The sequence below is a fragment of the Melospiza melodia genome, chromosome 5 (genome assembly GCF_035770615.1).
Source record: "Melospiza melodia melodia isolate bMelMel2 chromosome 5, bMelMel2.pri, whole genome shotgun sequence".
NCBI lineage: Eukaryota > Metazoa > Chordata > Aves > Passeriformes > Passerellidae > Melospiza > Melospiza melodia.
This window is the reverse complement of record NC_086198.1, coordinates 71,042,272-71,067,801: the sequence shown is the minus strand read 5'-3', so window position 1 is coordinate 71,067,801 and position 25,530 is coordinate 71,042,272. Positions and strand designations below refer to the sequence as shown.

Here is a 25,530-nt window from a genome sequence, read left to right as displayed (position 1 = left end):
AGAACCAACACCTACAGATTTCCTCTGCCAATTTGTTTCAGACACCTGTATGTAAGTCACACTTCCTGACCTATATGTCAGAAGTAAAATTTCCAGGGTCAGCTTAGAGAATAAGAATTAAAAGAACTGTCTAGGAGTTATATGAGGAAATATGTGCTCAATTCTATAGCCAGCTGAGATATGAATGTTGCAACAAACATTGCAGGATGATCACAGAACAATGCCTGGTGCTCTGGACGAGCAGGATGAGCAGATAAGGTTCTCCTCTGATAAGCAAAAGCATGCCTTGCCAGAGCAATTTAGATGTAACACTTTCATAAATTACTTAGAGAACTTAAAAAGTGTGTATAACAGAAGTTATGACCCACAGAGAGACTGTCTGTCCTAATGAGATTGGGGAAATGGCACAAGTGCATCAGCTCTGTAAGCCTCCCTTGCCCCCCTTTCAAGAAGGGAGCAAGCCACTGATCCCTGATAAAAACAGAGTGTGACATGCAGGTGAAAACACAAGTGTAAACCAAATACACAGACGCTGTGATAACTGAGTAAAAGGAGTCAGAAAGCACAAACCAGACATGGAATATGATTTGGTGTCAAATGCTCACTCAGGCACAGGCACACATGAACTGGCTGGAAGGCGTGCAGACTCCAGATGGCAAACCTGTCCTAGCCATCACCAACTGAGCTTAGAGTGTTTGCCTGAATGTGACCAGCACCTCCAGGCAGCTGGCACAGCAGCTTCGTGGATTACAATGCCAACCACATGCCCTCACCACCAATTACACTAAATCCATGTTTCCTCCCCCAGCCCAGAGACCTTGAGGGACAAAGACTCTTCCAGCTGTCCTTGTTCTTTCATGATAGGAGGGGGAAGGGCAGCTTCACCCAATATTTAAATCTTGCAGAGGCTATTCAGTATTCTGTAGTGTTTATGCTGCATAAAGTGTTTGATTAAAAAAAAAATTAAAGCATATTTAAAAAAAAATTAAAGCATGATTAAAGCATACTTACTAGTTTAAAAATAAATTACCTTGTACAAAGCTATAGTAATACAAAGTTATCATTTTGCACAAAATTATGAAAATTGCTTGCAGAAATGTGGCCTCAACCATTGTAAATAATTTGCAGCACACAGAGTATGGTAACAGCTGACAGGAATGACTGTGCATATCACATTAAAAACTATAAAATTTTAATAGCATGTAAATGACATTATTTACTAACAAGAACAAAGTGGGTATGATGTGGATGAGGAAAAAGAAAGCCTAATACCTGTTGTCTTCGCTTCTCCTCTTCAAGAGCAGCTTTCGTTTCTGCTTCTTTTATCTGTCCAGACACACAAAGTTGTAATAAATTGTTGTAAACAACAGCTAAGCCTATTTTCTTAAGAAGTCATAATTACTCCTATAGAATGGTTCTCAGCAAAAGCCTGCAAACTTTCCGTCATGTGAGCTCCACCATCCAAAAGCCACATGAAAAGTAGTCATGCAAGATACTATTGATAACTCTATGGAAATATTTTGCAGAGTTCAAGGAAGCAAATTAAATGCTAAAAAGTATTAAGAAAAAAATGGTGCAGAAAACATTGTCAATACATAAATATGTCACATACTTGAATCTTAGCACCTGCATTCCATTTTGGTCCTAGAATAATAAATAAATGTGAAACCTGAATGTATACAAAAGACAACAGGATGGAGTGGCTCCCATCTGAAGATATGCATAGCTAGGATTCATCAGGTGACTAACAGGACACCAAATCCTGGAGAGTACACAGATGCCAAACAGGGATAAAACATCAATAATTATGTTTCATAATGCAAAGGCATAAAATGAATTTACCAGGAGTTTGGCTCACAATAGAGGAAAGTGTTCTACTCCCACAGAGTATTTGGCTAAATCTAGAATTTCAGTACTACAGGACATTTGTAGATGCCAAAATTTTATGTCAACTGAAAAACAACCAGGCATGTTAATAGGAGATAAATCCAACAAAGGCCATTAGAACGACACCATCTCACCCTCTTAAGTTACCACAGGAACAGTATATGGAAGAAGTTTCTCTATCTCCCTTTTTTATACCTTTTTTAGGCTTTTAGCATTGCAGTCACTGAATCACTCCCTTAGAAAATTTAGATGTAAAAATCTATTAATAACTTGAAATGAAAAAATCTTGATCCTAGTAGCTGGATGATTTGCATACTAACAATGAAAACAGTTTACTGAATACTGTTTGCACAGGTAGAATTGATTACAAATAATTTCCAATTCAAGAGCGTTGGATGACTAAGGAGAAAGCACACTAGCTCATGCTTTAGCATGCTGTAGATCAAACAGCAGGGACTGGGGGCAGGGCCAAAAGTACAGTCCTATTTTCAGGTTTTCTGACTAATTTTGAAATTACTAAACCTTGTATCAAATAAAAGCACTACTGAGAATTTCATTAATTTAGATACAATGGCAGAGTCTCTTTAGAAATGTGTGTAAAGGACCTTTTTAGCCATGCACATCTGAAATCTGAAAATCTGGTGTGCAAAAAGCTACACAATGAGCCCCCTTGTTTTTCACTGCCACCTAATGGCAAAACTTCAGCTACAAAAGAAAAAGTGGCCTTCAAATCTGGAAAAGAGCAACAGAAAAGCTTCTTTTTACTCTGGTGTGGTCATGTTTGTATAAGATACACAGGTATAATGTACACAGATAAAGGGAACCTTAACTATTATAATCACAGCATGGGAAAACATTTCTAGGACTATTTCTTTAATAAAATGTACAGTAAAAGACACATTCAATTCCTAGGAATCTAATGAATAAGAAATGCTTACTCAATAGGTGCCAAACATGAAAAGTTTCATTAAGAATTAATGCACTTTGGTTTTAGAAATTAATGGGTGTCTTAAAAATGTGCAAACTAATTTATCTTTGTAAATGTCTGCAGTTTTCACCAAGTTTTTTTCCAGTCTGGACACATTCAATAGTAATAGACATAAATAAGCCACTTGATTAAAGTGCCTATATTAGTAGGCTATTGTAGTATGTAATTTGATAATAAATCAACACAGGATACAAAAAGGTGCCTAGAAAGAACTTAAATAAAACTTAATCACTTTATATAAAAACCCCAGAACAAGTAAATACCCATTCTTCTGAGAAGAAGGTAGACACAGCTAGGTTGTGCCATCCAGTATGTCTGTGGCATTGCTTACAGCAGAGACTTGTGGCCATTTGCTCACTGCCTTAGACCATTTCTACCTGTGGATTACATGAGGGCAAGACATTGGCAGGAGCATCTGCTCCAGGCAGATAGCATTGACACTGCAGCACTCTGAGACAGGCTGCTGGGTCTCAGCTCATGCACTCTTACTGTCAGCTCACCTGGCTTTAGGGAGGGACTCCATACACTATGCACTTATCATCTTCACATTCTTCCTGGAACTATTTGTTGTGGTTGGCATTCCCTAAAGGCATATCCCAAGAGCTTTAGCATTCAACCTGCTTGCAAAGTTGCAGGATTTGGTCAGTGTGGTACTTGCTAGAACTTGTCAATCAATCCTGAAAATCTGAGCAGAAGCTGACTTGTTGGCCTTACCCATTGAGTTCTTGGCTTGTACATTTATAACATCTAACACTTACCTGATAAAACCCAAGCAACTTAGCATCAATTCTTTTTGTGTATGTTTTTATTAAAGGTTTGTAACAGCAAGGATCCTATCCTGTCTTTCTGTGTGATAGCACACAGCAAATTCTTTACTTCATAAAAGAGCTGAGCTCGGGAGAAGCCACATTAACAGCAGTCTAGGTAGTATTCTGCAGTTACCAGAAAGTCTCAATTCTTCCAGTATAGGATAACTAATACCACATGAGAGATTATACTCCACACTGGACAAGCTGAGCAACTGATAGCTGCAAAACCTTGATTGGAAAGACAGATCTTAGAATGCTCTGTAAAGCAGTCTGACTCTAGTCTTACAGCACTAATAATGACTATTTTATCATCACTGATCATCACTTGTTCTCAGTGAAAGAGGAAAGAATCAGTTCCAATCAATTCAAAGAAAAAAAAAGCATAATACTGTTTAAAAATAGTATTTGAGTCAATTAACACCATTCATAAATTCAAGACTGAAAAAATAGCTACTATTCAACAGCACATCCACTTATGTTGCATTTCTGCAGGTACTGCCTTGAAAAATAATGTGTTCTTTTTTCTACTTTTCTTGAAGCTCTGAGAAGGAATTATAGCTCCAATGGTTACATTACCTCATATGCTTTCCTCTTCATTTCCTTGCATAACGCATCACATTCCAGTGAAACTTGGCCTTCTTGTATCTTGCTGCACTGCACTTCCTGTTGAGCAGAATTTGTCTTTTATAATCATTTCCTTATATAAGATTTTAATTCTCAACTTCTTTATGAAAATAATAAAACTTTCTTATTTAGTGAAACATTGGTTTAACATATAAAGTTAATGACTGAATGTTATTTCAACCTGTAATTATGTATTAAATTGTACTTTTTTTTCTTCTTTCTAATAAGCTAAGCTGAAAGGAAGAATAAATCTACAGTCCAGTTTAATTTTTCTCCTCTTTACTCATCTGTTTGCCTTAGACAAATAAGATAACCTTCTGAACCTTTGCATTTAGAGTGTCAGTAATTTAATATATATTATCCTAACTGGTTTAGATTACAGGACATAGTCTGGTCATGGGGGGGGAAATTAGGTAATTGTCATTCATACTTTCTCCCCTTTTCCTAGTACTGAAGAAATTAAAAAAAAAAAAAAAACAAACAACAAAGTGGTTATCTGTAAGCAGAGGGTACTCAGTTTTAAGCACTTATTCTATATATGTCATCTTTTCTCTTGCTGAGCATCCCACCTGCAAGACTTCTTGGATGCACAAGACACTTTTTGGAGAAGCTGAGGACTCTGGGGAACTGCTGGACGGTTCAGAAGTTAATTTGGGTCCAGAAAGGTAATTTGAACATGACAGATTATGGGGTTTTTTCATTAAGACATTATCATTTGTCAAAACTCCATATAAATTTCTGTTGTTCCCCTCATAACAGTGTATAGCTATAGTAAACCTGTTATATTACTTTGTCCTTACCTGTGTTAGAAGCTAAGGATGCTGACACCCATACTTGTTTTTAGGTTTGCAGGGAATCTTAATTAATTATAGTAGTTCAGGTTTCACAATATCTGTACTAATTCCAACTTCTGTACATTTTCCCAATATTGTCATAAAAATGTCATTTTTATTCTCAAATCACTCCAGGTCATCTGAGTATTTTTCTCACAAAAATTTAAGTGTGAATAAAGTTAAAGCTATTGTAAGTCAGGCAGCTAACATATTTTAGAACTAACAAGATTTTATATTCTCCAGTGAATCTGCAGATATCTTCAGTGAATCTGCCCAGATCTTCAGTGATGTGAATTGTAACGGCCCTACTATAGCAACAGGCCCTATTCCAATCTGCAGCATCCATACAAGCTCATGAACATGTAAGGAATACACATCCTTCAAAAACTGCATCTTGTAAATTTACCTTTTTCAGTCTCTTACAGAGACATCGGAGTTTGACCTTCTGGCTGCAGTTAAGAGGACAGCTACCTGAATGGCAAATCTCTTTACACCGGTGACCACAGGGCAGCTGTAAGGAACAAAACACAAATTAAACTCCCTCATCAATAAAGCATTGTAAAATTACCAAGAACCTATGGAATTGGTTTTATTTCAGACAGAGAATTTTAACAGAAAACTCATTCAGGTAATCAGTCTTTTAACTTGTGAAATAATTGATCTTTCTTTTCTTTTTTTTTGTGGGGGGAAATGTTTGCTTATTATATACTAGATTTCAGTTCCTGTAGGATGATTTCTCTTTTATTGGCACAGCTTCATTGGAAGACAATTTCTCCTTTCACATGTTTCAAGAACAGTCATTTCCACAGTAACATATACAACAATCACCCTAGCCATCTCTATGCTGGGGGAATACAAATGGATAAAGTAGAAAACCCTGAAAACTGAAATTATGTGTACTGTACCTACTTGTAGATTAGACAGAGTAATAAAGGAAGAGAAAAAAAATCAGAAGCAAAAATATCGCAAAAAAAAAGTTCTATTCAAGCATTATCTGAACTATGCGAAAGTCAAATAAAGGTCACCAAAACTCTTATCATGGCAAAAATAATTTCACAAAATCCTAAATTCATGCATTTGGCAGATTATCTTATTTCTGCATGTGAAAGATAAAGTCTTTTTTTACTGCCAGTGCAATTTTTAACTTACAAAGAAAATATCGTTCATTTACTGTGTAAGAATTGAGTTACTAATTTAAGTATGCTGATTGATAAGAATGTAGCAGTGCTCCCAGCATTGCATTAGATAAAATATGTCAGGAAAGTAAACAGATTTTTTTCATTGTTAAGAACTTGACTAAAAATATCCCTTGCTCATAAGAAGTCTTTCCAGTAACCATTTTTCATTTTCAATTACATAACCTAATACTGTTAATAACCAAAGATAGAATCTCACAGAAGACATCTAAGCAACTTACTTATAGAGAGCTTTAAAGCCCCCAACTACTTAAAATAGCATTAGACAGTGTTCTTTATCAAAAGTGAAATTTCATCTCTTCACTGTCATTAAGGGATTAACACAAATTGGAAAATGCCCTAAGACATACAATTTTAAGATTCGTTTTTCCCATGTATTAAAAATTCAAAATGTATATATACTACATCACTTCATCCACAAGAATGAAAACAGTAAGTAAGTATCAAACCCAGGTGGGTACAACTTTGATTAGTAAATCTGGATTTTCAGAAGTCCACTGGAATGGGCACAACATCTGAGCCAGTATCATGAAACACACACCTAAACAGAACATGAATCTTTCAGACTAAAATTATGGAACACATACACATGACTTAATGTCCGTGACAATCACAAACCATTATAGATACTTTGTGCTTTTGGCTCAGTTTCCTAGTTATTGTTTCAGCACATTCCATACAGGACTAGAAGAAACCTTTAAGTCACCATGTTCTGTTCTGAAATCCAGTCCTCCTACAGGCAGGTACCTCATATATCCTTCCAGGACTGGATGAACACTTACCATGGAAACATTCCCCCATTCTGAGCCTATTCTACTATTTCACTAAGGAGGTCACTACAAGATGTAAGAGCTTATTTTTTTTTTTAGTTTCCTAGGTTTGTTCTAGCTAGTCTAAGCTGCAGTTCTTATCCCCATATTGAAGCACTTCTGTCTTTTCTTAAAAGGCTCTTTATTATCATAGTATTGCCTTAACTGAATTTCAACTTTGCTCAATCAATGTTTCTTGAATACACAGCCAGAACTGCATGTAATATTTCAAGTGACATCTCAGCAAGAAGGACTTTGTACAATGCCTTAATTGCACCTCATTCTTAGTAGAGCATGTTCCCCAAAACATCTTCAGCTCTCATTGTATTTCTCTCCAGCTAATCATGCTGTGAAAATAAGAATATCTGCTGTTTCCTGGGAGCTTATTATAGGCTTCGCATGTATGGTCTTATTGTTTTGGGGTGTTTTTCTGTATTTAATAACATGACCCCAATACATGTGTTCTACAGATGCACTTCCTCAATTCTCATACACTGACAACACCCCACAACTTTTCATCAGAAAATTACAATGTTTTTACTGCCAAGGTCATTACTGAAAATAATGCAAAGTTAAGTGTCAGTTCAGTCCTTGAAAAATCTTCCTTATTGTTAGTATCTCTTGCTCCATCTTTTTCTTTAGTTTTGATGTTGTTTTGGGGGAGGAAGTTGGGTGGTTTTTTCAAAAGATAATCAAACACAGTTGTTTCTTTTAGCCACCTTCATGCTGGTATTAACCCTCTCCTGTATCTGAACTAGATATTCACTAAGTAGCACTGACTCGCTCTCTCAGCTGAAACCATATGCAGCAGATCTCACCTATTCATTTTATCCGGAGGGGAAAATATATAAATTGGTCACCTTATCAAAGAAGGAACCTAGGTTTTTTCAGGCACAACTGATCATCAGCAAATATTTTTCCCTTAAATCAAAATGTTATTTTGCCTCATTTTGAAAATATGAGGGGAGAACCTTGTCTAAGTCTTGTATGCTACCAAGGCAAGACTACAACTCAGAACATGGAATCTAATGGCTGAGTCTCCTCACAACTGACCACAGTCTCTGCAAAACCAATTTGCTACTGCATGAACAGTCTCCTGGCTCCCTACACAAGAGCATCAGACACAGTAACTCCATCCAGTCTCACCTCCAAGTCACCTCATGCTGGCTAGAACAAGCCACGGCTAGAACCATTACTTCCAGCTTACTCTTCCATAGTAATTAGGCACATACTCATTAATAGTGTCAAAGCCCAGTCGTATCCTGACTAACATGTCAGAGCTGCAAATTAAGACAGTAACCCTCATCTCATCCTCTAAGTGCTTCTGCAATAAAATTCTTAGACACCATTAGACCAAAATATTTATAGCACAGGAGTATGTTTAATCCAATACTGAAAAGCAAATGCACACACTTAAGTTTCCCTGCCAGCTTTTTTCTTGTCCTATATCTCTGTGTGGGGAACTTTTTTCTTACTCCCTCCACTGTAAAAACAACACTAAAATAATATGAAGAGAAGCTGTAAAATGAATGGCAAAACATTTCCCCATGACTGCAGAAAACAAAAGCAATCATTCTGCTGCTTCTGCTGGATAAAAAATGTAATGGGAAAGGATTTTTTTTGCTTGTTTTTAAGTGTCAGTACTGAACTACTTGGTGTTCAAAGTGTGTGCCCCCTTTGGGGGGGCACTGTACAAAATCTCTTATCAATAGCTTCTGGACTAAAGCCCAAATTGGACAGGCTTTATGTTTGATATGGCAAGGCTATTAAAAGAAGGGATTTAATCCAAAGCTCTGAAAAAAAAAAACCCAAACAAAAAATGTCCTACAAATATTTTTTCCATAGGCAGTGCATTCAAATCTTAACGTTATACCCAATGATGATAAACTCTGTCAACACTTATGGTGGTTTAAGTGAACTCCAACAGAAGGCAGTAAACACAACCTCTGAGTTACTACACATCTCATAACACAGAAAATAGCCTGGTCCTAAAGAAAATAGCACTTTTGAGCACCAATTCCAAAAGCTAAGTACAAAAGAGAATTTTATCACTTCCAATTTTTTGGAATTTTTACAAATTTTTACAATCCACATACATTTGCAGTGTGTGTTTGCAGAATTAAATTTTATTTCCAGAATGCTTAATTATTTCAATGCATTAAAAAAACTCCAAAAATTTATCATAATGGAGTCATGTATTCCACATCAAGACAAAAGTAGAGTGCGCAGTAAAACTACAAAGTATGGCTATTTTGTCAAAAAATACTAACTACATGAAATAAAGTATTAAATACAGATTCACAAATACTAACAGGAAAACAAAGACAATGAAAACTGATCAACTTAAAATTTATATGTTAGAATTGTCTCAAAACATCTGCAAGCATAAGAATTTAATCACCCTGATTAAGAAAAAAATAAAGTTAAATTTCCTTTAACAGGATATCTTGTTATTACTACCAAACAAAAGAATTAACTTTTTAATTAAAATATCTCATTTATAACAGTTGTTGCAGTATTGAAGACACTGCTTCTAAAGCAGAAAGGAAATTCAGCATTGCATACAGCTGACAAGTTACTTTTTTAGTTTTATACTGCCACAGCCAAAAGAAAAGCATGAAACTTCTCAATTTTTTTCAAGTTTCTGTAGCATTTTTGCAAAGGATCAGACAATATAATTGGTTTTCTTTATCCCCAAATGTACCACAGCAACTGTAAAACAAATGTGGTAGCTGTCCTACCACTGTCTACTAATATTGTCTACTGCAATTTCCATTAACCAAAAACATCTCAAAATGATAACTGCAGTAAAATACTGCATTCTGTTGAACCTAGGTTGCACTATGGTAAGCTAGAAGTGATAGTGTACACTGATTTATAGGAAAAATCAACTTCACTGAGCTCTGCAAATGACTTGATGTCAGCTCCTGACACGGAATAACAAAATGCTCAAGAAACACTAATTTGAAATTTACTTGAGGCTCCAGAACTACACACAAAAACACTCCCAAATTAGTTTTGGGCAGACATTTTAGATCTGCAATTTATAAATGCTCCAAAATCAGTAGTTATATACATCTTATCTCTAGTCAAGTTGTTTCTAAGTTCTTGCCTCATAAGACAAAGACTTAAAAACAACAAAATGGGCTTGGCTTGTTGTTTGCTGGGGCGAGGTGGTGATGGAAGTGGCAGGGTGGTGTCTGTTAAGGCTGCCCCTTCAAATTGTGTTTATCAATGATTCCTTTAAAAGAGAACTATCAGTATAATTTGTATTATGATACAGGTATCTCATTTTCTCAAAGCTGCAGTGATATATTTTCTTCATAAAACACAGACAAAACATCCCTAGAACTGTTCAGTATTCAGAGAAATGGAACAGATTTTTTAGACAAAAAATAGTAAAAACCCCAGACAGTACCCATGTAGCTATCAAAGCAGGATCTGAAGAAAGTAGGAAGAATTGTAACACAAAGATATGAACTACCTGAAGCAAGAAGGTACTAATAGCTAATTTCTATATTTCATGAAAGACTGTAAGAGCCAGAGCTAGCATCACAGAAAAGGAAGAACATGCATTTTCCCATCATCAATTACAGTAAAACAATGCTCTGGATAGCAGAAGTTAGAAAAAAACCTTATTTTCCAAAGCATTTATAGGAGTAAGAATTTTAGAGCTGCTTCATAAAACGAATGTAAATTCTGTTGCTGTACTCCTTATTTAACATCCCACTAAACTAAGTAAAAAAGACATTATCTGTGGAACAGGGCAATTCTGAACTGCAAGCTGAAGTTTGGGACCACTGCTAGGTGAATTTTAAATCCCAGACTAAGTCTGGGGAATACGTTCAGAAAAATCACAACAGTTATATTAACCAAAGATGAGCTATGGGAAACAAAAGACTCTTTGAAGAGGAGCTGAAGTACAGAACATACAGAGAAAATACAGAGAAGGAAGTCACGGAGCAAATAAACTCAAAGTAACAGAGAAGGACATGAAAGGACAAAATGAAAGGACATGAAAGACAGACTAACTGGCTTGTCTTCCATTTTACACTACTTAACATATATTTCACTAATTCACCAGGACATTATTATCTCATCTCATTTATTAAGTATAAAATCCCTTAGCCTCCAAATTGCACAGATAGGGATTCTAAACCTGCACTTACATGAGAATAGCAAGCACAATTCTTATCATTTTTCCTAATCAAACAGCATCTTATCATTTATGAGACATAGATTGATGACTAGTTTTTAACCATGTAAGAGGACATACTCTTCCACATTCAAGCTCATCTGTGTGTTTAAACATCCAAGCCATTCGTGCCTTGGAGACAAACCCCTGTCCCTTTAATATACTCCTCCTAGTTGACAGCAATATATTAATAATTGTCCTTGAAGTACAGTCCACTAACCACCTTCACATCTATTATTTAACATATTCACTTAGACTAAGCTTCTCTAGTTTGCTTGGCCTATATTCACAAAATGCCACATACCCATCAACTGAAGTATTTCTTTGTTAATATGGCTTACCTCTTTTGGACACTGATTTCTGCAGGAAATAAGAAGCTCCTTTTCTTTTACATCAGCACATGTTAGTTTTCTGTAAAAGGAAAGATGTATTTGTGTTAAAAAAAACCCAAACAATTTAAAAACAACAGAAGTCAATGCAATTAGGGGTGTATATAATTCAGTATATTTCACTGTAAATAAAAGCGGACTCATTTGTCCACATCCTGAGTGACTAATATAAACTGCCCTGTTTTACAGACAAACCCACAAAAATTTAGAGGACTTGAGGTACTTTAAAAAAAATTAAGAAAAAAATACTTGCATATGATGAATATTTTCAGCAGAATTCTCAAGTTTCAACTTATATTTCGTGAAGTCTAGCTTAAAATCTATCCACACACACGAATGATTTAAAAAGTGTATAAATTGAAAGACTAACTAGTTTTTCAATTAAAGCTAGAAATTGAAAGACATTAACTGCAAAGACGAAGACCTTTTAGACTAACTACATTCATTCTAATACCTGTATAAAATTCTTCTTTACATACTCTAAAATAAGCACATATAGAACAAATTTTATGTAGATTACATTATATTTGCATAATTTAAAGGATTTATCTGTATTATAAAATCAATTTCTGTTCATGAGATCCATGCATTTGTAGCAGTTTCAGCAGTAAAAGCAAATAAAATACTTGCAAAATTTAAATAGAAAAAACCATTATCTTAGAAATTATAATCAAGAAAAGTTTTATAAATTGCCGTAAGAGTAGCTCCCATCCCCAGTCATTTCAAATTATTTCCAGTTAATAGCATTGAAATGAAAAGCTGGTTTGTGTTCTGACACTTACAAGCATTCAATGTACAGTACTGATAGTTTGCAGTGACACTTTATTTTAAGCATCTGGAGACATGATGGGCAGTCCCCAGGATGACAGGGCAAAACACATCGGTGAGGACAGCCAGCTGGCCGGGGCTTGGTGCACTCCTCTTCACACTGCGAACACTCTGGACCCGCCTAACAAAATTAAAACAAAGTACTAAAGAAAATGCCAAGTATTTGTTTTGTGGGGTGTCATTAATGATCTGTTACATAGAAGAAGGAGCTGGGGTGTTTTTGCTATGAGAATCAAGCTATTCAGTAAGATATTTCACAAGCAAGAGTAATTATTAAAATATGTTTTTTAAGAAAAAAACAGAAATGCCAGTGTTTGTCAGTCAAAGAGAATTCTGTTTTCCCTTCTGGGCTTAAAAGAAGCTCCTTAATATTAGTGCTTTGGAAAGTGACCATAATCCCTGTTAATTCTCTAAGGAAAATTGTTAAAAAAATAAGTCATTACATATTCAAAACCAACTTATTCCACTCACCATGTTCTTGTAATGCTTGAGTCATTACATACTACCCTCTAATGCAGGGGTGGTAGGATTGGTTTGCTTGATTTTAAGAAGCAAATTTAAGTCATTCCATTTCCATACACATATGATATTTTGTATAATCTTCCAAATAGAATTATTAACTTGGGAACATCCTAGGAACTGCCTAAGGTCTTGCTTCTACTCCACAGACTACACAAGTCTCCCAGAGCTGTGATGCCACTCTCATTCCAGCTGAAGCGATCAGCGGCACAAGGTGATCAACAGCACAGAAAATGAAGCTTCATTTCTACTCATATTCTTAACAACACTACCAGAACCCCAGTCTGCAACCAAATAGACCTAGACAGATTGACATGATTTATCAACTGAACCTACACAACACAATATTTAAGGCCCACTATCACATTCAATGTATAGTTTCCAAGAAGTCAGCCAAAGGAAAGCAAATTTATCCAGGAATGAAGCTACAAAAAGCTTCCCTAAAAGGACTTTTCCAACACCAGTGTTCCACTTTATGCTGTTCAAAATAACAGCATAAGAATTTTAAGGTTTTAATAGTTTTTCCCCAGTTCCCTTTCCTTCTCCATCTATAGCTGAACAATTTTTGCTGAAGTTTAAAAAGAAACCTTTGTACAATGATTTTTTACAAATCTTGACTCACAAAAATTCAAATCTAAGAAAAACAACAGCAACTAAAGCCATTTAGAAAACTGTCATATAACTTTTAACAGTAGGTAAAAGTAAAGAGCTGGCCTTTCTGCAACATTTTTCTAACAGAACATGCAGAACAGACTGAAATTCCAGACAGAAAAATCACTACTCAGACATATAAGCCAGAAATTAAATCAGCCCTGACTACATTTAGTCTACCAAAACAAGAGAACAAAAGCTCTAAAGGTCAACACAAACTTGAGTTCATAAGAATTGAAGAAAATTGAGAAATGAGATTTACCCATGCTTTGCAGGTACATAGACTCTCATTCTTCTGAGAATGTACTGCCTCATTCAAAATGGAGCCAGGAATAGTCCTGACTCATTCACATTTTAATTGGCTTAACTGAGGCAGCAGGCAGGCAGCCTCTTATAGCCAGAACTAGGGATGCTTAACTGTCACTCACTATTTACTGATGTCACTCTGTTGCTGCACTGTTCCACCAGTTGCACTAACAGCCCATACTCCTCACACAAAATTTCCACAATCATAAATTAATGCGTTACAATATACAGTTATTAAATGACAACACCACCACGTCCAGGACATGAATCCAAAGAGATATTATGCTATTTAAGTTCAGTGTAAGCTAGTTAAAATATAACATTCCTGCTTTACACCCAACTCAATGCTTCTGTGTTTTCTAAATGCCTAGACTGCCCATGGTGCAACTTTTTCTAAAGTAATGCTTAAAAAAAAACTTGAGAAGCTGTTTTCCTCCAAATCATGGCTCTCCCAAACCATACAACACATATATGTGCCTCTAACTGCTCATAACTTGAACAATTTTAGTTTTACACTTTGGTTTCACATTATCTTCAGCAGTTAACACCTGCAACTTAACTGCATAAATGACAGTTTCTAGTAGACACTGATAAATTCATGTTCATATAATCACTTAAAGCAAAAGCATATTGACAGTGGTTCTATCTAATCACTTGAAGAACACCTAGCTGTGGTTAAAACAACAGCAGTTTTTTCTCTAATACAATGCTTCGTTTATAAAAGACAAAGCACAGAGCTCCATTCACATTTAAGTTTCTAAATGTATATTTAAAATATACTTTTTGCAACTTAGAAAGCCAAGCCACACAGGCCAATTGTTCTAGTCTTCATATCTTCGCTACTGCTAATATATTTTTTCTGCTGCTCCAGCATTTCTCTATTCTGACAAGTCTCTGGAGCCTGTCCTTTTCATACTTTCTTAAAATCTTCTGATTTTATAAATTCCCACACATGAATACATCATCCCAGTACTTTGAAAAGTCTTCAGCAATTCTGCAACATTTCCAGTGCTCTCCTAAAGGTCTCCCAGCCTCCTCAACCCATTTAAACTCTCCTCAGTAAACAGCTTCCCCAGTAGATTGCAAGTGCATTTGTATACAGGGATTATCAGTAGCTCCCCTTGATCTTGACAGCTACTTTTTGTAACTTCAGAAGAGACTTCTCTAGGGTGTTAAATAAAGTTCTGATGAAATCAAAGTAATGTCACCACAAGACAAAGTTATAGAATTTGCAAAAAACACAATGCTGTCTCAGGTTTATAGTCTAAGGAAATATAGATTAGCTAACTGTCACAGCATCAATGGGAACAGCACACATGCAAGTCTCCCAGTGGGATCTGGAATAGATCTTTACCTGCTAGCTGTAAATTCCTTATTTTCCAAGTAAAACTGAAGACAATTTCCATATAAAATACAAAAACAAAAGCAAACAGGAAATTACCCTACCTTCTTTCCATCTGCACTGCTGTTGGATTTAGTAACACGATGACATTCTTTCATACAGGTATGATTCTGACAATCAAGAAGCCGCCCACAAAATCTCTTACACGAGTAGGGATTTGCAGAGTGACATGGTAATGGACTAACCTAAAAGTTAAAAATAAAAAAATAAATATAGATATGCAGGTGGGATATATATACAAGCATTGCACATATGTAGCCTGTGAGATATATAAATTTACACACACAGAAACACAGAATTATTACAGAGAAGCTTTGGTTCTCCTTTGAAAAAGAAGAAACACCAGAGAAATTCTATTTGATTTTTTAAGTATCATTTGGGTTCGTGTCCACATAACAATGCATCCACACACAGAGACACAGAATTATTACAGAGAAGCTTTGGTTCTCCTTTGAAAAAGAAGAAACACCCGAGAAATTCTATTTGATTTTTTAAGTATCATCATTTGGGTTCGTGTCCACATAACAATGTATCCACACAAATTTGTTTTACACCGACTACAACAGGAAAAAGGCACATTTCATTAAACAAGCTAACTTTTGTAGCATAGTTTCCCTTTCTTTTTGAAAGATTATTTTGCACTCAAATCTTTTAGCACCATTTGCTCCATCTTTCTGAATTACACTCATGTCTTCCATTAAAGGTTTCTAGGGTGCTTTACTATTATTGCAAAAGACAGTAACAGTTTGCTTTTACAGGGCTAATTGTGTTATGGTCAACATAAATCAAAAATATTTTACCGTCTCAAAAACAGAAAACCTCCAAGCCAGAAATGCTAAAAAGCAAATACTGACTACATCAAATATAACTCCCAGGAAAAGTAAGGAGAAGCAGAAATAGTTCCAGAACAGGGCTGAGATTTTAATGTCTTATGTCACATTTGTACTTTCCAGTTTGGGGTCAACACTCCAGTTAACAGAACTCCGCAGAAACCTTCAGAGCATCTACTTTAAAGGCATTACTCTTCATTGGTACTGAAACCAGTGTAAATTCCTAAGTAGGTTACTTGCCTAAAGTTGAATAGTACAAGTCCCTCCATACAAAAGGATTAGAGCAAACTCACCATTAGCATTTTCCAACCATTATATAATACTCATACAAAAAAAAATTAGTTTTCTGTCATGCTGTCAAAAAAATTGATTTTGTTTCTTAATTTCATGTCATTTCTCAGAGAAAAACAAACTATTTGTGATGTTATTACACAAGAGGCTAATGTGACATAACTCACTTTGACTAGACCAAGGGTGTGATTTTATGTTGCAACTGTGGTTGACTGAACTGCTTTGCAGGGTACCCATTCTTTTTCTCTCTTCAAACTCTACAGCTCTCACAGCACTCTCCTACCACTTTGAACAAGTCCTACCACACATCTCTCTTTACAGAAGGATGATTCAAATAATCAAAATGGAAGAAAAGGAATCAATAGAAAAAAGTTTCTTGACTTTTGCCAGTGGCCTGGCCATACAAACAGGTGAACGCCGGAAAAGAGAGATGACCCCACAGGGCAGAATGAGGGACAGCCTCCCTTCAGCATTGGCCATGTTATCCTCCCTCAAGCACACAAAGCACAATTTAAATCCACTTGCCTATGTAAATTTTTCTGGGCTTCACCCAAAAAATACTACTCCACTACATCACTTCAAAATCCAGTTCATTCACACGACTTCTGAACTCCCCTGATCATCCTGACTCATCAAGACTGAAGGGAAGTCTGCATGGCAGGCTGAACATCAAGCATGGCATACACAGGAGAAAACCTTGAGGCCATCACATCCAACCACTTTGACACCCGTGTCAGAGCTGAAGCTCATGCTGGCTAAAGCACCAATACCACAACCACACCTGGTCCCTACTATCCCTTGCAAACATCCTCCTCTGTCTCTGATGGATGCTTCTGGTGAGAAAAGGAAAAGCCAGCAAGCAGTGGGTCTGAAGCAGAGAATAGTACCCTACCCAGAATGCACTTAGCAATCACCAAAGGTTTTGATGTTCCTAATATCCCACCCCTTCACATCCTACTCCATCTCTCTCCCCAGAGCACAACATCCTTTCAGTAGCAATGTAAGTAGTCAAAGGATTACAAGATAAAAGAAGGAAAAAAAAGATGCATTAATCATTACATTCCACCCACTTCTCTACCTTTCCTTGCTCTCCCATTGCCACTCAGATTTTGATGATTATGCTTCTGCCCATGGCTCAGACACTGACACCAGATCAGGGCAACAACAGCAATTAGCTCCAGCTGTTCCATAATGCTGGTAAGACTTCTTTTACCAGGAGTTAGTCTTCCACCAGATAAGGACACAACCCCTAGCTCCAGTTACAGCCAAGCACTTAGGCAGAATTGGAGCATCCCTCCCAGGAGCATTGCTCAAGCACACAGATGAGGGGCACTGTTAAACAAAGGCAGACTGGTGAAGCACACAAGTCAACCAGGCAACACTGGCAGCTTTCAGAGGTCTAACTAGAAGGAACATTCCAGCCCTCTGGCTGCATCCAGCAGGGCTTCAGCTTGAGCTCAGTAAGATACAACCACCTCCTGGAATCAACAGACACTGTAGCCAAAAATTGAAAATTTTCAATTAATTTAAGCCTATATTATTTTTTTCTCTATTTATCTGCTGTGGATCTAAGTAATAAATCCAGCTGAGAAAGTAAACTTTTACTTCCTACAGTAGGAATGAGTTTCTGAAATGGTTAAATGAGGGCTGGAATTCTTAATACAAAGACAAACATCAAAGTAGCCACAAACTCCAGGAGGCTGATGAGCTGAAGAATGAAAAAGGCAGATGAGAACCATAAGTATTTTATGAAAGCTGAATGGGGAAAAAAAAAAAAAAAAGGCAACATTTTCAGACTACAGGTCTTCCACAAGGAAAGGAAGGAAAGAAAAAAAACACATGACAACTTTCAAAAGCTTTCCAGGAAATCTCCCAAATGCATAAAAGCGATTAACACATAAATCAATTAGAATATGAAAACAGAAATCAACAGGGCAAGGAAATTCTGGAAACCTTTATAAGGTGTTTAGCCATACATACAAAGTCATCAAGTTTCACATTAAATTTTACCTAGAGGCAGAGTAATGGTCTTCCTCCTATGAAAAAACCAGAACTAAAACCCACTCAAAATATTAAAACATACCATTAAATTCCTTTCAAAAGAAAAAAAGAAACACTCAAAAAGAGTTCAATGATATGCCCAGCCTGATACAGGATATTTAGAAGGAAGCAGAACCAGAGTGTTTTCCTTCCTCTAGAACATTTAATGAAATTAGGCAACTAGAAGAAAATCACACATAGCAGATAAATTGATATCACAGTCACTAAATATTTCCTTCTTTGTCATAATTTACCTTGCATTAATGTATGTTTCCGATCAAAAAGAGATTTAGAATAACTTGATTTTAAAAGATTTTAAAAGAGCATATGTGTACTACTGGTCTGAAATCCCAATGTATATAAAAGTTAAGAAAAGTCAGAACATCAAGATTTCTTTTTTGGGATGGCATCAACTGTTGATAGGTGTTTTTTCTGACATACAACCTAAAACAAAATTGAGAGTTACTTTTAAGAGCCTACAAATGGAAGAATGATGAGTTATTTATTTTTATAAATATATGTAAAATTATTTAAGAGAAGGTTGTAGACTTCAGCTAAAAGAAATGTTCTTTTAGCTTAAACATCATGTAGAATCATACTCCCACTAAGCACAGATTTTATATAATTACATCATCTGAAAAGTAATTTTAAGTCTGTTCTTAAGTGATAAATTGCTTGTTCTAAATGCCAGAACATGTAAGAGCTCAAACTAAATCAATCCCTTAAAAATACTTCCTAAATTAAGTACCAAATAGAAATAAAATAAAACAACCCCATACACAACCTTCCCAATGAGCAACCAACTCCAATATCTACACAAATTAAATTTACTGTCCAAATATTAAAAAATTAGACAGTAGATTTGCTTGTTATACAAGTCCTAAGGTGTTTGCTTTTATTCTCAATTCTACACATTGTCATCAGGCATCCTCATAAAACACAGGAAGACTTTACAGCCTGCTTCATTCCTAGTTTCTTTCTTTTTTATCTCTTCCATTATAGGAGGTATAACAACAGTCCAACATAAGTAGTAGCATAGTACAGCAAAAAACACCTACTCAGCCAAAGTTTGCTTAAGAAAATTGCTCCTACTACTTTTGTCACTTGTGAACAGTCCCCATCTTCCAGTGAAAATCCCCTCAGGAGCTGGACCCTTCTACTGGAGGGAAGCATTCCTAAATACATATGTTTTCTCTTATTAACAAAAGTAAATTAATTTGAGCTGAGATTATTTGTTAGGAACCAATGTGGCTGTAAAACAGTGAACAGACACTAAATGTTTTTTTTTTTCTTTCCAGAGATCTCAGAGCAACACAAAAATGTACAATGAACACAAAATCCACTGCAAACAAAATACACTTCGTATACATATTAACGACTCATTCTTTTCCATAACTTCCACCAAGATCTCAAATAGGAGACAATTTCACTCGAGGAACTGCTGCACTTCAGCACGAAGGTAGCACCGCCCTCTGCAGGCTGACAGAAGTCACAGTTCATCTACAGCACCATGCAGCATCAAAAAATCTAAACAATTAAAGTCAGCTGTAGACTCACAGGGATTTGTCCTTATTGTCTATGCAAATCCATATAGAAAACATGACCCAAAACCACTGGATAATTTTGCCAAGACTAGTATGCAACAGAAAGTGATTTTTTTTTAATTATTCTGAAACAAGTAGTAATAAGTATGTACTAATTGTTGCTATGTCCTCTATTAAGGTAGCAATACTGTCCTTCTGCTGTGAGGAAGGACAAACTTCACAGTCATCATCTGAACAGGACCAAATCCTTTTACACTGTCTAGATCACGTTCTAGACTGGGTCTGTTGACCACAGCTTGCATTTTGTTTAACATAAATTCATGGAAGTTTGGGTGAGATTCGGGATGTCCTATCAAAAATCATGTCACTGACTAAATAACAAACTGGCTGTGGAAAAACAAAGCAAAGCCCATCTGTTTCAGCAACAAACAGACAAGCACTGTTGATCTTTTCATCCACTTTCAGGACAAGCTTTTCTTCAGCAACCATCGAGCTGCAAAACAGCTCAATGGAAAAGCTGCATTCACAGCCTGGCTGGGTTAGGAACGGGCTAACAGACTGCAGCTACATGGACACATGGTAACAACATTTGAAGCTGTCACCAAAACATAATCGAGGCACCATTACAACACACAGCAAGACATTATTAATAAAGGTAAAAGGAAAAAAAAAAGAGGTATCTTCAATATTTTTGTATTTATTTAGTGTTTTCTACAATTTTTTACTTGCTTAAAATTATCCTCGGGATTTTTTTAATATAGTTAGTCAGGCTTTGACACTGAATTTATAGCAGACATACCAGTAGACAAAACCATAACAGCAAAATGTTTTTTTAAATTAGTTTAGCAATCATCTTCTGAAATCAAGAAAAGATACTTGACCTTACATTTTGTAACTTTTAGAAATTATTGTGAATCATGATGACCAAGTTTCAATTAGATTCTCTTCTCACGTAAGCCAAAAGAGACAGCAACTCCATCTAGAACTAGAGAAGGCTACACACCAGAAAGATAAGTTATTAACTACCACTAAAGAAGTTTCCACTCTACTGTCTGACTTCATCCATGTGTGCTTAGATCCAAGTCACATGAGAATTTTCCTGTATGACATTATATTCCTAATCCTTTTAAAATACACACAGCAGTTCACAGAACTCAAGACTGTGTGACAGAGAGAGAATACTAATTATAGAGTGAGGGGAGAAAAAGCATAAATATTTATAAGAAGACCACCAAAAAACATTTAAACACAATTTAAACACCTGCAAGAAAACATAGGGAGCTACATAAATGATGAGTTTAAATTTCTGTCCATGAATATGTAAGCTGTTGTGTTGAAGTACTTGATCAGTTAAAAAATATTTATTAAAAATCTACTAATTTTTTTAATGCCTTTTGTTTTCCAGACTTACAAAGTAAGATAACTGCCATATTTCACTTCACAGGGCAGTTTCCATGACTCACCTCATGCTGTCCAAGACACTCCCTGTTAAAAAATAAAAAAATCAGAGATTAGGAAATGCCTATTTCTTTTGGGGACTTCAAATAGTGACACTGCTTTTCACACAAAAATTAGTGCAATCTATTTTTTAAAAGTACAAACTAAGAAAATCACCCATCTATGCAGCTCAATGCCTCTCCCTTTTCAACACTTGTTTGGATTGCTGTGTTTTATAATGAAAATCTCAAAATTTGTTTCATTGCAAATTAATTGTAGTTGTACATGAAATCAGTTACTTTTTAGAAAGTAACCTGCTTTTGTTCCAAACAGCATCTTCTTTTTCTCTACTAATACACCATATTTTTCAGTTATTTCAGAGGTCTAGTCTGAAGAACAGTTATTTTTTAAAAAATATCCCTGATAACTTCTTGGACACAAAATAATTACCTTCCATATAAAAACTCCTTTTTTAATTTGCCTTTCTTATTTTATTTTACTACTTACACTGGTATAGGAACCTCACAGGGAGGGCACGGGAGTGCAGTCTGAATGAAGGCTGGCTCAGATGGCTGTTCCCAAGGCCCTGCAGACTGATGCTGAGAGCAAAAGACACCAGCTGAATACAAAACATAAATGGAACTATCTGCCTGACCATAAATAAATGTACAATCTAAAGCCTTTCCAATTCTAAGAAATTCACTTTCTATTAACTAGCTTTTACTAATGGAAATCTCCACATCCCATATAGACAAAAAAATTACAGTTTTATCCTTAGCGTGGTTAGGGATAGGAAAATTAAGTCCTGTGGCTCCTAGTGCTAAAAATTAAGCACCAAGCCAAATGAAAAAGACCAGTAAAACAGTTCTAACCCAGTTAATAAAGGTAAAAGTATTTCAACTAGTAAGCTACTTCAATTACCATCATGCAGTGCATAACACGTTATGTTAAAAACTGCCAATATCTGACCTCTAACTTGTGCAAAATTTGATGGTTTTGTGAATACCGCACTTAAATTTTTTTTGGTTCTTATGCTAAAAGCAATTGCTTAAAGCTGAAATTAAATGTTTTTAATACAACTCCAACAAGAATCTTATCTTTTGAGCAATTCAAGTATGTATTACAAAATTAGCTAGATTGCAACAAAGGAGCTAGAACCACTTAGCATCATGCTGAGCAGTATGCCTACCCTGTGGGCTTGATTATTTTTTACTGTTTACTCTGAACTCCAAAAGCCCCAAAACAGAAGATTCAGGTCAAACTGATGCTCATTGTTCAAACACAGATAATGCACCATTTTTCACTGTTTACTTACTGAGCCTGTTTGCTTCACAAGTGCCTCATCATGGCAGGAAACAGGGCACAAATGGCCACAGGTTAAGGTTTTCTGGCAGGGCTGGCGACACGGAGGGCACCGCCCAAAGTGACAGTAGTGTTTCTCCTGGGTAGGATGGTGACAGGTAGGTGGCCGACTGAAGTAAAATCCAAGAATGAATCAATATGACAGCAGGAAATACAAATTTACAGTCACTGGGCAAGTATGTTCAACATAAAAAGAACTGAAATGAAAAAGCTGTTGGAGTTTTTTGTGAATTAGTTTACTTTTCATCCTCAGCAGGTTGTTAACCTTACAATAAAATTAGAGAGGAATTCTAAATAAAATATCAGAGTTGGTTTACATATTCAAACAGCTGTTTCAATCCTAATTCTACTCTGCACTACATAATCTTGCTACATCCCAGAAGAAAATATTCTTTTCCTTTTGCTAGTTTTCTAGATAAACTGCCTCACTGAGGTACTTCAAAACATACCAGAGGAGACTTGAAGAAATGAGCTGGTCTACAGAGTTGGAAGAGCTTGGTGAGACAGAACGTCCCCCATGAAGCAGGCAAGCTGCTCATGAAACCTCTGTGTTTCATGACAATGACAATCTGATAGGAGAGATTATTGCTAATCTGCATCGGCATAGTCAGGGATTCAGAAGACTGAGAAGTAATAACTGTAATGAGATAATGAACAAATTTTGCCTTTCAAGGTATATTTTATCACTTTCTTTAAGAACACTTTAAACTCCACTAAAGAACAGGAAACAGACCCACTTTCTATACTGACCTGCACAGCTGCTTGCATTTGGGAGGTTTGATGGTGCGCTCTCTGCCGCAGGGCACTTTGATGACAGTTTTTCCACAATTGCATTTCACATCTACAGTCTCCGGACATGGATTACAACTACCTAAAAATAAATATATTAACAATGTGAAAGGCAAGTCAGAGATAACCCTTTTATCACATTTATAAAAGAAACCCAGTTATTTGGATCACACAACACTTAAATGTTTTCAACTTGTATTTCAGTCTTACATACCTATGAAGAAATGTCATCTTTCATCTAAATTCAAAAAGGGACACTGAAAAACTGGTACAATAAAGTTTTGCAGATTTAGTATGATATTCACGTTCAGCCCATGTATAATGAATGCTTCCTCCCTGACAACATCTTCCATCTCTATAAAGTTAGGAATCTGATGCATTTTAAAAACTGTATCTGTAAAAGATCTATGTTTTAATTCATAACTCTCCCACACCATTTCTTCACCAAGTGACAACTGCTAAGTTTTATTATTGAGTAATTTAAAAGCAAGAATATGAATCTGCTAAAAAAAGCAAAGATGTCAGATTTTAGCTTACTAATCATGTTGCATTCTGAATCTTTAAAGAAAACAACTGAAGACATTTACAGCAAAAAAATTTTAAGCAATTCTGACTTGTTAGCAGGATCTGAAAAGCAGCATTTCAAGAAGAAGATGTCTCACTGGCAAAAGGCTGCTGAAGAGAAAAGGATGGAAGCACTACAGTCTTCATATTGCAAAGTAAATTAAATAAGACTGTAGTGTTCAGCATGCACAGAAACATAGAATCATTTGGGCTGGAAGAGATCTTAAAGATGATTTAGATCCAACCCCTCTGCCATGGGCAGGGACACATTTCACTAGACTACACTGCTCATAGTCCCTCCCTCAAAACACTGCCAGGGATGGAGCATCCAAAAATCCTCTGGACAACCAGTTCCAATGCCTCACCACTCTCACAGTAAAAAAATCTCTTCCTAATCTAATCTAATCTAATCTAATCTAATCTAATCTAATCTAATCTAATCTAATCATATTCTCTTTTCACCGAAAGAATTGTCCTGCCCCTTGTCCAGCCACTGCCTGTCTTTGTAAAAAGTCCCTCTCCATCTTTCTTGTAGGCTGCCTTAGGGACTGGAAGGCTGCCAGTCTCCTCCAGGTTTAACAACCCCAATTCTCTCACCCTTTCCTCACAGGAGAGGTGCCCATACCTCTCACCATCTTAGTGGCCCTTCTCTGGACTCTCTCCAACAGGTCCATGTCCTTCCTGTGCTAGGACCCCAGAGTTGGATGCAATTTCACGTGGGGTCTCACCAGAGCAGAGCAGAGGGGCAGAATCCCCTCCCTGCCCTGCTGCCCTCGGCGCTCTGGATGCAGCCCAGGACACCTTTGGCTCTCTGGGCTGTGAGTGCCCATGGCTGGGTCATGTCCAGCCTCTCACAGCACCCCCAAGACCCTCTCAGCAGGGCTGCTCTGGATCTGTTCATCCCTCAGCCTATGTTGATACCAGGGACTGCCCCAACCCTGGGGTGCAGCACCTTGCACCTGGTTGGTAAACACCATGAGATTCCAAGGGCCCCCTTCTCAAGCTTGTCCAGCTACTTTTGCAAAATAAACCAAAGGTCTAAAGCTATAGTGCACAGAGTGGCTAATATGTCTACAATTCACTTAAATATCCTGTTAAGGAAGACAACTGGCTACATTCTCAAAAATACAGAAAGGCAGAGATAGAGATTCAGAGAGCCTGAAGGTAAGGTGAGAGCACACTGTTCTCAAATCAAGCGTTATAATGTACTACAGTAGGAAGCAAAACATTTCTATTC

General features: G+C 36.4%; 1 protein-coding gene across 1 annotated transcript in view; it reads right to left on the bottom strand.

Moving 5' to 3' along the window:
* Positions 1-25,530, bottom strand: part of NFXL1 (nuclear transcription factor, X-box binding like 1) — a 44,199-nt gene that overhangs the window by 6,548 nt on the left and 12,121 nt on the right. Inside the window, exons 12-21 of the mRNA XM_063157333.1 lie at positions 23,691-23,811; positions 22,894-23,050; positions 22,086-22,177; positions 21,605-21,626; positions 15,481-15,621; positions 12,513-12,679; positions 11,683-11,752; positions 5,548-5,652; positions 4,261-4,347; positions 1,273-1,326 (exon numbers count right to left, since the gene is read on the bottom strand). Of these exons, the coding sequence (XP_063013403.1) occupies positions 1,273-1,326; positions 4,261-4,347; positions 5,548-5,652; positions 11,683-11,752; positions 12,513-12,679; positions 15,481-15,621; positions 21,605-21,626; positions 22,086-22,177; positions 22,894-23,050; positions 23,691-23,811 (1,016 nt within the window). The remainder of the gene's footprint in view (positions 1-1,272; positions 1,327-4,260; positions 4,348-5,547; positions 5,653-11,682; positions 11,753-12,512; positions 12,680-15,480; positions 15,622-21,604; positions 21,627-22,085; positions 22,178-22,893; positions 23,051-23,690; positions 23,812-25,530) is intronic.